Source organism: Clinocottus analis, unplaced genomic scaffold, assembly GCF_023055335.1.
Source record: "Clinocottus analis isolate CAN_PGR_092001 unplaced genomic scaffold, fCliAna1.0.p SCAF_6, whole genome shotgun sequence".
Lineage (NCBI taxonomy): Eukaryota > Metazoa > Chordata > Actinopteri > Perciformes > Cottidae > Clinocottus > Clinocottus analis.
The window spans coordinates 2016634-2030000 of record NW_027176218.1 but is presented as its reverse complement, the minus strand read 5'-3'; the positions used below and the strand labels follow the sequence as shown (position 1 = coordinate 2030000).

The 13367-nt window shown below is 44.5% G+C and overlaps 1 protein-coding gene and 1 long non-coding RNA gene across 5 annotated transcripts in view; one reads left to right on the top strand and one right to left on the bottom strand.

The window, feature by feature from the left end:
- Positions 1-357: 357 nt before the first annotated feature.
- Positions 358-3329, bottom strand: LOC137804289 (uncharacterized). Its single transcript, XR_011080123.1, has 4 exons — positions 3235-3329; positions 1931-2049; positions 1315-1381; positions 358-706 (listed from the first exon to the last, which is right to left on the bottom strand). It is a non-coding gene; the product is annotated as an uncharacterized lncRNA (long non-coding RNA).
- A 622-nt stretch (positions 3330-3951) lies between these two features.
- Positions 3952-13367, top strand: part of cadps2 (Ca++-dependent secretion activator 2) — a 104868-nt gene continuing 95452 nt past the window's right edge. For 3 of the 4 annotated variants that reach the window (XM_068602565.1, XM_068602564.1, XM_068602563.1), the window contains exon 1: positions 3952-4561. In XM_068602565.1, coding sequence (XP_068458666.1) covers positions 4163-4561 — 399 coding nt within the window. In that variant the 5' untranslated portion in view covers positions 3952-4162. Of the gene's footprint in view, positions 4562-10399; positions 10444-13367 lie in introns of those variants that run through there. The other variant, XM_068602566.1, reaches the window with a different exon arrangement.

The following is a 13367-nucleotide window of genomic DNA, read 5'->3' as shown; positions in this document are numbered from 1 at the left end:
TGCAGCCTACGCCCGTCATGGTTGTACTTCCCTCTTCACTCTCAGCTATGCAACCCTTCTCTACCCCAGAGGAGAGACACCGTTGGTCCTCCTCAAGGTCCAAATTCACTGCTGACATTTGGATTGGTCCTAACAACAACCCCAGTCTGCCAAAACGTTTTTTCCCCTCACTATGCTAAATTGGAGGAGCTGGTAAGCATGTCTGGCAACGAGACGTCTTAGGTCCATATACATACACACACACACATATATATACACCCATATATATACACATACATATATATATATATATATATATACATACATATATATATACACATATATGTATGCATACATATATATATATATGTATGCACATTTCCTGCTTTATTGATGTTTGTTGTAGTCTTTGTAATATGACACTTTGATCTCCATACCATGACTTACCTTCAGGTTTTAATATGTTTTTTGGTAACTTGTCCTCTAGATCATTCTGATTTATTTTCTTTAAAATTATCCGGATCACTTTAATAGTGTATATGCTGTAGGTCTTGATCATCTGATCCACAGTTTCCATCCAGTTTACACCCTCTAGTCGACTCTTTGGGATTGCTGGGAAGCCTTCTAGGACCTCCTGCTGCAGGAACCACTTGAATCTTTCGAAGTCCTCGGCTCCTAAATCCTCCAAAGTTCTGAGGAAGACCTCAATAGGTTTCTCCACCTCCATCTAAAATCCCGTAATGAAAGAATAGTAATCATGCTGTACATATTTACTGACAATCAGTCTCTTAAAAGGAGAATGTGAATGAGTTGATTGCGTAATGCTCATGTGAGGATTAACGACAGGCCTGTGCATGTTTCTTGAGGTTTAACAGGAGAATCATGAGCCCACTGACATGCTGTGACTTATCTACGGTCTATTACATTCATATTAAAAATATTAGAGCATTGTCACAGTTACTACACATCAGACACACAGGTCAGAATCATCCAGGACGGGTTTGTCCTGGACAGCGTCCTCACAGCGAGCCAATCAGACCAATCACAGATCGGGTGATGTAGTTCTCCTCTCTGTCCACTAGATGATGCTGAATAGCCTTCTAAAGAGATGAAGATCAGCTCAGGTACTTTTGTTAAGTATGACTTTGTTCTTTTGATTTGTGTCTTCCTTCTTTCCACTGTAGCACAACAGTTTATCATTTATTAAGATGTTATCAAGTTAGATTCACTTTATACAGATCGCTAGCTGCTAATGCTAGCTATATATGTTAGCTATGGATCAGTCGCTGCTAACCTTAAACTTGTGTTGGATTGTTAGCTGCTAATGTTGCTTACCTTAAGATTTGGTCAGGGGAATTGGTGAAATCCGTTACAATGCGCCGGAGTGAGATGCCTGACGTGTCTGTCGACCAATCAGAGGCTTTGTTTACGATTCGTAGACCAACCGGAGGCTTTGTTTAGGACTTGTCGACCAATCAGAGGCCTGTTTTCGGACCGGGTGGCGGGTCCGATCTCACGGGTGTGTGTTTGGAAAAACATGAGCTTTCCTCCTTCGGTTCATGTGACTGTGTTGTTTTAAAGTTGCTCACGAAGTCATTGAATGAGCAGTATGTGTATGTGTATGTGTGTGTGTGTGTGTGTGTGTGTGTGTGTGTGTTTGTGTGTGTGGTAACAATTAATAGAATAACTCATGTTGATCCAACTTGTCTCACCAGTTCAGACACGCCTTCACTTTCCACTGATGACGTGAACTCAGATTACAAACTTATGTTCAAACTACTTGAGAAACATGAACATTATATTTCTCAAGATCATTGTTCTTTATCTCAGGGAGAAATTATTCTGCATAGAACAAAGAGCATCTTTTTAAACCTTGTTCTCTTCTCCAGTTAAAGAGAGGAAGAACACAAAGTGATCAAAGATGTCCAGATTCCTCTGGTAGGATTCTCACCTGGTGGACTGACCTCAGGTCAGTTTACAGACGCGTTGACCTTCATGTGTGGAGGAACCTCTGGAGAGAAGCAGCTGCTGGCGTCCTCCTGTCAGTCCTGGTGTCTGTGAGCATTAGACCTGAGGACGCCATCATGAACCAGTCAGAACTAGTCAAACAGGTGGTAGATGTCAGCCTGTCAGAGCTGGTTTTAGTTCCTCATTCCTCTCCCTCACGTGTATCTGAGTCATGCTATGTTGTTGAGTGTTGCAGACGTACAATGTCATCTGTATTATGCTTTCTTAAATCACATCAAGGTTTCACTGAGTCCACCCTTTCCTTTATAACGCATCCTCACAGGTACTTTTTTTAAGTATGACTTTGTCTTTTTGATCTGTGTCTTACTCTGAACACAGTTGTGTTGCCACTGTAGCACAACAGTTTATTATTTATTAAGATTAGGTTATCAACTTAGAATCACTTTATACAGCTCGCTAGATGCTAATGCTATCTTTATATGTTAGCTATGGATCAGTAGCCACTAACCTTATAGTGGTGTTGGATTGTTAGCTGCTAATGTTGCTCACCTTAAGGTATGGTCAGGGGAATTGGTTAAATCCGTTACTATGCGACGGAGTGAGACGCGCACCACGTGTCTGTCGACCAATCAGAGGCTTTGTTTACGTTTCGTAGCCCAACCAGGCTTTGTTTAGGACATGTCGACCAATTAGAGTCCTGTTTCCGGACCGAGGGGCGGGTCTGAGCTCACGGTCATGCATTTGGAAAAAACATGAGCTTTCCTCCTTTAGTTCATGCGACTGTGTTTTAAAGTTGCTCACAAAGTCATTGAATGAGCAGTATGTGCGTGTCTAAAAAAGACAGTTGACTATATATATATATATATATATATATATATATATATATATATATATATATATATATATATATATATATATATATATATATATATATATATATATGAGACAAATTCACTGGAATTGATCAAATTCCCCTTTCTTTGCACATTGGCAATAAGTAGAGCCACCTCCGTGGCTTCCGTGAGCAAGACGTTATTTAAAATGGCCGCGCTTCACCGCGTCATCAGTCCAGTAAATTAACTGCGTCACAAAATAACCTGTACAGGAGCTAGCTAAAACACGGGAGATTACGGCAGCTAGCTAAAACACGGGATGTTACGGCGGCTAACCGCCGCCATTAAACCTTTTAAACAGCGTAGCTAACAACCAACACACACAGTACGCTTCTATCTATATCTTAATAAACATTAATATACAATTTATGGTTTCTATACACTTTTTACCGACCTAAAGACACAGGAATGAATGACAGCCAACCGATTTGCGTCTTAGTTCTCCAGCGTATTCTCAGGGTATGAGAGGCTGCTCGCGCACTTACGTGCTGTGACCACAATGCTGCACTGCCACCCATTGGGCACATAGGGTATAACACACCATATACATAAAATATAATACAATTAAAATAAACAAAATGTGACCATACATTTGTGTATATATATATATATATATATATATATATATATATATATATATATATATATATATATATATATATGAATACATACTGTGAATACAGTTTGATTGAAAATAAATCAATGTCCATAACTTTTCCATAAATTGCAGCACTAGTAGAAGATTCTAGGTAAGCTTAAGCACCCAAAACAGGCGCAATTGACCAAATCAATAGTAACTCCACATCGGACAGGTAAAGCAAGCTTTTTAATGTGTGTGAGAAAAACAACCATTTGCCAATTGAGAGGTTTTTTAAGCGACTCTGTTGGGTTCCCCTGTTTGTAAATCTGACTCTAAAACTGACAAATCACAGACAGAGTGAGACCTCTCGCCGCTTGGTTTTCTTTTCCCCTCTCTGCGGCTGCAGCTACAGGTTGCTCACCTGTCTGCTGCTGAAGCGCACGCGCCGTGCTGCAGCCAGTGGTGGCGCGCGCGCGTGCGTGTGTCTCGCGCTGCCATTCCAGTACTCGCATTCCCCGGTGCCACTGAACGAAAAGGCGCACGCGGGCGACAACAAAAAACAACCGAGCCCTTCCGGACATTAGCCGGGTGACAGCCGACGTTCCTCGCGGGGCTCGCGGACTATAAAAGCCCCCGACTTGTCGTCGCGGACCCGGGGTCGGACCCGTGTGAGGGTCCGGTAAAGTGCGGGAGCCGTTAACGCCACGTCGACTAAAAACAAAGAGTTTTTCAAACGTGAACCATGCTGGACCCGTCCTCCAGCGACGACACCGGCGGGGAGTCTGACCCAGAAGTTGTGCACGAGACTCCGAGGAAACCGGCTGTTGTTCCCACCGGGAAACGCGGGAACAACAGCCGCAACCGGAGCAGCGGCGGCGGCGGCAGTAACCAGGTGCGTCAGCCCGCCGCAGCCGCCGCACCGGCAGGAGCTGCACCCGGGAAAAGTGCGAAAGACAGCGGTGCTACAGGTGAAGCGGAGGAGCCGGAGGAGGAGGAAGAGGAGAGGAAGGAGCGCGAGCGCCTCCAGAAAGAAGAAGAGGAGCGGAAGGTCAACCTGCAGGTGTACGTGTTCGTGCTGCGGTGCGTGGCGTACCCGTTCAACGCCAAGCAGCCCACCGACATGGCGCGGCGGCAGCAGAAGGTGAGTCTGTCTGCACCTGTGCGCTCAGCGGACCTCTCTCTGGCGAAGCGTCAATTTAAAGTTTGCTTCCTCACCTGGCGGTGTGTTTTCAACGTACAGACACACTTTGCACATATTTGGAATCGCGCGCAGCTGTTGCTTAATTCGGCATACATTTTTTTGTTATATTGTTTATCTTTCAATTTTCCCCTTGTTTTCACGTTGACGTGCCCAAACACAGCCGGGTGGACGACTGTTGCATCTAGAAATATCTCTTAAAGAAGAGCCACATATTGTATGGCATGGATGCCGAATTCAACACCCACTTTGACTTGTTTAATGTCAGGTGTTTTAGTTGTTTGTGCTGTGTGTGTTTGCTGGGCTCGTATACTGCCAACCTTACATTTAAGGAAATCCGAAAGGAGTCTGGTTTAGTAGTAAAGGCAGGTTGTTTTAACGGCCAACCACCCTGTAACACCCTCATTCACTCATCTGCACGCGCAGCTCATCTTGAATCATGCGTTGGAGTAGAAAAGCATCTCAGTGAACGTCATCATTACAGAAATCCCCTCTGTTCCACAATGTGGGCTCAATACAACAACTCTGCACTCTGTGACGGTCTGTTTGAATGAGCCAGAGACACTGACAGCCTTCACTCTGAAGTCACTCTCTCTCTTTCAGGAAACATTCAGAAATTGTATATAATTCCTCTGCTGCAGCACATTCTAGAGGCTTTCAATAAAAATAAAAAAAACAGTGTTAGCTGTGGGTGTGTGTGTGTGTGTGTCTTCCCTAAAGTCTGTGTGCAAGTTAACTAATAATAATAATTGCTGCACAGAAACCTGCCAAGATTTCACTGAATGTTTGGTCATAGAAATATGGTTTAAAATCATGTAAATGAGGTTTAAAGTCCTGTAAATCCACTGGTCAGCATGTGCATGAACCCAGACTTCCCCCGCTGGACGAAGTGTTCCTTGCAGAGAAACCGGCCGTGCGACATCTCTTTCCTTGTTTGCGTGGTGTAAACTTCCTCTCTGCTCGCTGGTGTGAAACCATCTCGCTCTCTCTCTCTCTCTCTCTCTCTCTCTCTCTCTCTCTCTCCCCCCTCAGCGTATCCATGTGTGCCTGTCCCCCCCTCCTGAAGCCCCCCCGCCCCCATAGATTAGAGGTCTAATCCCTCTGGCAGCTGTTTACTACACAAACAAGATAAACACCTTTCTCTTCTGCAGCTTTCATTCATTTATTTATTTATTTCTGACAGTCAGTGGGTGGGATTTTTTTTTTTTGGCTGCAGATCTGCTGGAGGCGACTTCCGTCCTCCTCTTGTCATCTCTCCTTCCCTGAGACGGGTCTCCTCTCAGAGGGTTACGTAACCTCTTCCTCCTCTTCCTCCCCTCAGAAGTGGAAGGATGCCTCAGTGGGGCTCGAGCGGAACTCCACTGTGCAGCCGGCGGGACGTTTTCTGCTCGCGGCTCCACATAAACGTACCTTCCAGTTGGAAGCTGGTTCCCGTGAATAGATATTTATCGTACCCCCACAAAAGCAAATCATTCAGAGCTTCACGGACACAACCCTGTGTCTGGGGGGCAACTTTGGGAAACAGTTTTCATTCTTAAAATAAGGAACATTTTCACTTATGAGCTCAAATCTTCTATCACGTTCTAAAACGCTAACGCTAACAGTCTCTTTGTTTCTCTCAAACAGTTGATATTAATTATTCTCAAACATTCTAAACGTTATCTTTTTACTTTTATAGTCATAAATATATCCATCCATCGATCAGTCTGTCTGTCTATTAGACACAAGTAATTCAAATGAATTGGATGAAATGATAGTAATTGAAGTTAAATACTTTGATTAAAGAATTTACTGTTTGCTAATCTTCTCGGAAACGGCGTTAGGAAGTTAAACGGTTAATGATTCATCACTAATATCTATTTTATTATTAGGTGAAAACATCTCCTTCAAACTCCACGATTTATTCTAGTTTCTCAACAACAAAAAACCTTACACATTTGAACACCTCATAAAGGCTAATTATTTTACAGAGTAGAGCCTGAACACACCGTGCACGTCAACGCCACCTCTGTTAGCCGCGGTTAGCTCCCCGCTGTGTGGAACAGCAGGTCAGCTAGTCGGTGCCCCTCAGGTAGAGTCGCCGGCTCACCTAACGGTGTGTGTGTGTGAGTGTGTGTAATATCGTCTGCTGCTGCAGTGCAGCTGCAGAGAACTCATTAAACTTGCAGGACCTTTATTTTATTCCTCGTGTTGGAATCCTGAATCCAAACACGGCAGTGGATTATTTCACTTCTCCATATGTTCTTGCTGTTGACTCAAAAGCAGAAAGCACCCCTTGGACATGTGTGTGTGTGTCTGTGTGTGCACATTGTACAGAGGTTTTTTATTGACCGACCAACAGTCCACGATGTAAAGAGCTCCAGTTATTCCACACTGAGCTACTTCCTGTTGAATGTAGCAGAGTTTTGGTATTTTAAGACGTTTGGATGAGCGGCGAGCAACACCTGCCTTTTCAATTCATACACCCACAGGAGGAGGCCCAGAATGCATTGCAAAAAAAATTGTTGTTTGTTTTTTGAACAAGCACATACTCAAATCCCCCTGACTTGTCTCTCTCTCTCTCTCTCTCTCTCTCACTCTCTCACTCTCTCTCTCTCTCTCTCTCTCTCTCTCTCTCACTCACTCACTCACTGAACAACAGACTGATGACACATAACAGTGTTTGAGGATATGAGTGGGAGATCAGATTAAAAAACTCGACTCAATGTATTTTCATCATGTCCTCTCATTATATTGTAGTCTATTTTTCTCCTTGTGTAGGTGTACATTGTTTTTTTCTCAAATAAAAAGTGCCATTTGTAAGACGATGTGGAACCAACCACTCTACTTGCGACGAGGGAACCCCTCTACTTGCGACGAGGAAACCCCTCTACTTGCGACGAGGAAACCCTCTTTTTCAGGCGAGGAAACCACTCTACTTGCGACTAGGAAACCCTTCTACTCTTGGCGGGAACCCCTCTTTTTTTGGCCACGAGGAAACCCCTCTATTTGCGACAAGGGAACCTCTCTTCTCTTGGCCAGGAAACCCCTCTACTTTTAGCGAGGAAACCCCTCCACTCTTGGCCAGGAAACCCCTCTACTTTTAGTGAGGAAACCCCTCCACTCTTGGCCAGGAAACCCCTCTACTCTTGGCGAGGAAACCCCTCTACTCTTGGCCAGGAAACCCCTCTACTCTTGGCCAGGAAACCCCTCTACTCTTGGCGAGGAAACTCCTCTACTCTTGGCGAGGAAACTCCTCTACTCTTGGCGAGGAAACCCCTCTACTCTTGGCGAGGAAACCCCTCTACTCTTGGCGAGGAAACCCCTCTACTCTTGGCGAGGAAACCCCTCTACTCTTGGCGAGGAAACCCCTCTACTCTTGGCGAGGAAACCCCTCTACTCTTGGCGAGGAAACCCCTCTACTCTTGGCGAGGAAACCCCTCTACTTCTGGTGAGGAAACCCCTCTACTTTTGGTGAGGAAACCCCTCTACTTGCAGTGAGGAAACCCCTCTACTTGCAGCGAGGAAACCCCTCCACTCTTGGCGAGGAAACCCCTCCACTCTTGGCGAGGAAACCCCTCCACTCTTGGCGAGGAAACCCCTCCACTCTTGCCGCGGAAACTCCTCTACTTTTGGCGAGGAAACACCTCTACTCTTGGCGAAGAAACCCCTTTACTTTTTGCGAGGAAACCCCTTTACTTTTGGCGAGGAAACCCCTCTACTTTTGGCGAGGAAACCCCTCTGCTTGCGGCGAGGAAACCCCTCCACTCTTGGCGAGGAAACCCCTCTACTCTTGCCGCGGAAACTCCTCTACTTTTGGCGAGGAAACTCCTCTACTTTTGGCGAGGAAACCCCTCCACTTGCGGTGAATGACCCCTCTACTCTTGGCGAGGAGACCCCTCTACTTGTAACACGCCGGTCTCCGGCTACAACTTCATGCTCACAGACCTCCGGGTGGAAGAAGTGACTCATACTTTCATTACCCGTCTTATTCTGGCTGCTGAACGGCATGCTGGGGCATCCTGCCGCTCGCTGCAATATCCACTGTTTTTATTTAAATGAAAGCCGCAGCAGCAGTGTACACTAATTATTTGTGGACGAAGGAGAAGATTACCAAAAAAACCCAACTAAAGACGTGATTTGAAACCTGAAGACTAATTTGAGATGCAACTCAATCTATTTCTAGTCATGAATCCGACATATTAATGAATCCATTAAAATAAATGGTAAAGTGGAACAAGGTTTACACCAGTAAGTTACACACACACACACACACACACACACACACACACACACACACACACACACACACACACACACACACACACACACACACACACACATTGTAAACTGGCCTGCAGAGCTCATAATACTGCAGCGTTGCCCAGTATTTGCCTCGCAGGGTAAACATGAGAAAATGGCTCAAACATGGAAAACCGTTTTTAGAGACTGCAATTTTTAAGTCAGTTCTCTTGGAAAGAAAATGCACAACCTTCCCAAATTTTTGACATAAACGTAGACACAATGATCATTTAAGTAAAATCCCCAAATAAAGCACAATGGTCAAATACCCCACGTAGGTGTTATTTATTTATTTGTTTGTTAGTAATTAGTTGGTGTGTAGTTTTGAGCTCCATTAAAACGCATTAATGAGCCTCATCCTAACGACACACACTAGTTTATTTTGATCCAATGCCATTTATTGTTCGATGGTCGAGAGAAATCATAGAAATAGAAGAAACGCAAGCGAGCTGTGGCTAATAGGTAGAGTGGTCGTCCTGCGACCACAAGGGTAGCGGTTCGAATCCCTGGTCTCCCCCATAGTTTGCATGGTGAAGTGTCCTTTGAGCGCTGAACACATCCTTAAGACAATTTAGCGTTATAATCTACAATACATGGTCCTCAACTCAAAATCTAAGCTGAGCGCATTGAGACAGGATGTGTTATTTCAGTGTTACACATTAAACAATACATCCTTATCCATACACATGTTTTTTTTAAAGAGTGCTTATTTCTGTACAGAATTATACTCTTAAATCTCCAGAGTTTTAATCTACAGGACGGATTTAGTTTATTCCCGATAATCCCTGCTGGCCCGGGGCCTGCAGCACACGAGAGACAGAAAGGTTGTCGAATACTCTCGGGACGACTCGAGTGTCGAGTTTTATAAAAAGTGTGTCATTTGTTCTCGCTTCGATACCTCCTTCATGGATTGATTTTAGTACTCTGATATCGAGTGATTGAGCTGTGGAGTTTAAAAAGGGAAAGTAATCCCACGCTTGATGCCTATGCGTTGGTTGTTTCCGCTCCTAACGCTCTGTTTTGGCAGCAGCTGTTTAAAGATCCAGAGGCTGCTCCTCTCGCTCGCAGCCAAACGTACAAAAGGACTTCAATGGCGTAATCCACTGTTTACACAAAGAAAAGACAGGAGGTGTCCAGTAAATCCGATCTGGCAGCCGAAGATATCTCGGCGCCATCCTCTCGGCCCGTCTTCATCAAAGGGAGAGAAGTTTCTATGAGGCGTTCGGTCCGACAACACGCTCGAGAATACACCGACGAGTCTTTCGGCAGCCTCGGCCGGATGATAAATGCAGACACGGCGTTGCTATTCGGAGCTCGTGGGGGTAAAGAATGGGAAGCTTTGGCCCGGAGGTGTTTTCAGCAAATCCAAAGGCTCCGCATTCGCTCAGCAGAGTCGATGGAAAGACGAGGAGACGCTGATTCGCCCGGAGGCGACGAGAGAACCGAGGAGAACGACGGGTCTGCGTGAGCTGAAGGTGATCGCAAACGTAGGGAGATGAGAGAAGACCTTGAAAGGGGAAGTACAAAGGAGGCCGGAGCTCCTGGTGAGTTCTGAGATCAGTCTGACGGACATGACCCTGGAAATGAAGTAGAAGTGGAAGGAAATGGGGTCAGAGCGGAGGTCGTTTTCATGTGTGCCGTTGTCATTGCGTCCGTTGTCGCGGGCTAACTTAGCCAACAGGCGTTTTTGCCGTTTCTGAGTCCTCTCTGGCCCGCCCACATTTCTTGTGAACATTTCAATACCCAGCATGCTTGAATCAGACACTGTGGCATAAAATGAGTCATTTTTTCATTTTTTTTAACCGAATGACACGTTTTTTTGGGGACTGAAACTACTTCCTAACATGGCAATGCTTTGTTTTATTGTGTTTTTTTTAAGCAGATTCACATTATTTATGTCCTAATCTATCCATGAAGGTGTCTCATCAGTATGTGGGCTGTTGTTGAGGCCCTGAACCATACGGTTTGAAAGACTCAGTGACCGCTCGCGGAGGCATTTTTTGGGGAATCTTGCTCATATCATGCTGGAGAATTATGATCAAAATATGATATAATATATATAAATATATATATATATATATATATATATATATATATATATATATATATATATATATATCTATATATATATATATATATATATATCAGAAAAAAATCATAGTTAGTCCGTTGTGCTCTACTGCCACAAGAGTTCAAGGAAACAAACCAAACCAACGGCAAGCTGGCGTCTATGCTGTGTCCAGTGTTGCCCTCCTCCTCCTCCTCACCTGTTGCTCTGGAGCTAACCAGTTATTAGTTTTAATCGATAAAAATACAATATTTTATTTCCTTATTCACTAGCTCTCCTCCTGTTGGTTCTCTGTTAGCGGTGCTGCTAACGTGACCAGCTCTCTTCCTGTTGGTTCTCTGTTAGCGGTGCTGCTAACATTACTAGCTCTCCTCCTGTTGGTTCTCTGTTAGGTATTGTAGGATCAGTGTTTGTGGAGCTTGATCCTCGGGACTGAAATTAGCTTCTGCTTTGACTCTGACTCTTTCTTTCATGTGTCGGTGAAATACTAAATCCATGCAGTACTCTTTTGTGTTTTAGTGCCCCATATTTACAGTACTTCCATTCAGATATTTACTGTGAAAATGTGAGATTCACACAACATGTAAAGGGACATAATTCAGTTCTCTCTCTCTGAGTGCCACCATGTTTTTCTGGGCAGTGGAGCGGTTTTTTTTTCCCCACATTTTTGGCTGTTGTGCGTCAGCGCAGTGCGATCCCCCTCATCTATTTATCTTCTGGTGTTTTATAGGAAGCTTCTCTATCATGTCGAGTGTTAAAAATGGAGCTCCAGCAGTGCTGCGGCTATTCTCCTAATATCTTTTTTTTTTTCACTTTTAATGTTCAGTCATCAGCCCCCAGATGAGCGGAAGTTAACTCCACACAAAACATTAGATTTTACTGTATTTTCTCTACTAAACGTTTCCGTTGCGGGTCGAACATTCACAGAAAATAAACTGCCATCGTGATCACATTTTCAGTGTGATGGTTTGCGATAATGAGCACCAGCCTTCGTTTTCTTTTCATTGTTCCTTTTGTGTTGTCACGATCCATTAATTTGGTGGAGGTACTGTGAAGCACAAAGGCTCTCTGGGTCTCTGTCTGGGAAATTGAAAATGACACCTTTTGTATTCTCAATCAGTTTTCTTTTCATAGCCGAACCCTTCAGACCGAAGTCAAATCTGACTGAATTGCTCCCTCTGGGCCGCACACTCATTCTGTTTTAAACCTCTGAATTACTCCCTATTTGTCAGTCATCAGACAATGAAACGATCCCCCATCTGGAGCTGTAGCCGTCACTCCGTTATAGCTAGACCTGCTGGTCCTTGAGGGTGGAGTTACACCCTGGACTCCTCTAGTTGTATAGAGGTCTAGGCTTCATGTGTTAAAGCTGCGTTCTCTCTCCTGACTACCAAGGGGCGACTCCTCTGGTTGTATAGAAGTAAATGCTTCATGTGTTAAAGCTGCATTCTCTCTCCTGACTACCAGGGGGCGACTCCTCTGGTTGTATAGAAGTCTATGCTTCATGTGTTAAAGCTGCATTCTCTCTCCTGACTACCAAGGGGCGACTCCTCTGGTTGTACAGAAGTCTATGCTTCATGTGTTGAAGCTGCATTCTCTCTCCTGACCACCAGGAGGCGACTCCTGGTTGTATAGAAGTCTACGCTTGGTGTGTTAAAGCTGCATTCTCTCTCCTGACCACCAGGGGGCGACTCCTCTGGTTGTATAGAAGTCTATGCTTCATGCGTTAAAGCTGCATTCTCTCTCCTGACCACCAGTGAGCGACTCCTCTGTTTGTATAGAAGTCTACGCTTGGTGTGTTAAAGCTGCAGTCTCTCTCCTGACCACCAGGGGGCGACTCCTCTGGTTGTATAGAAGTCTATGCTGCATGTGTTAAAGCTGCATTCTCTAAAAATCAACCTTCAAACTTGGCGTTTACTTCCTTTTCTTTCCACATGATCGTCCCCCCCAGTTGCATTTGAAAACTCTTCTCGTTGTTGTGGTCAAGGATGCTTTGACTTTTGAGAAACAACAACAAAAAAGGCGTTGCATTAAAATATCTTAAATGTTACCTCTCTGCAGCGATGCAGTGAGGTTCAGATGTTTGTGTTTTAAAGAAACAAAAACTAAAATCTCACGGTAAACTGTGTGAAATAAAAACATACTCCCTCCATTTATCCCTCCTGAGGTTATGAGGACATGTTTTTTTCTCCTTTGAACCGTGTTATTTTCCGCCCTGATCAGGGTTTCTGCAGCATCCCGCCCGTGTTTTAACTCCCTTTGATCCCTCCGCCCAGCGACTGAAATATAATGATCGCCCGTGGAAACGGGGGATTATTTTATGTGCTCTCCATGCAGAGCCGGAAAACAAAAACTGTTGTAATGTTCATTTTTCATATGCACACACCCCATGAAGCTGGG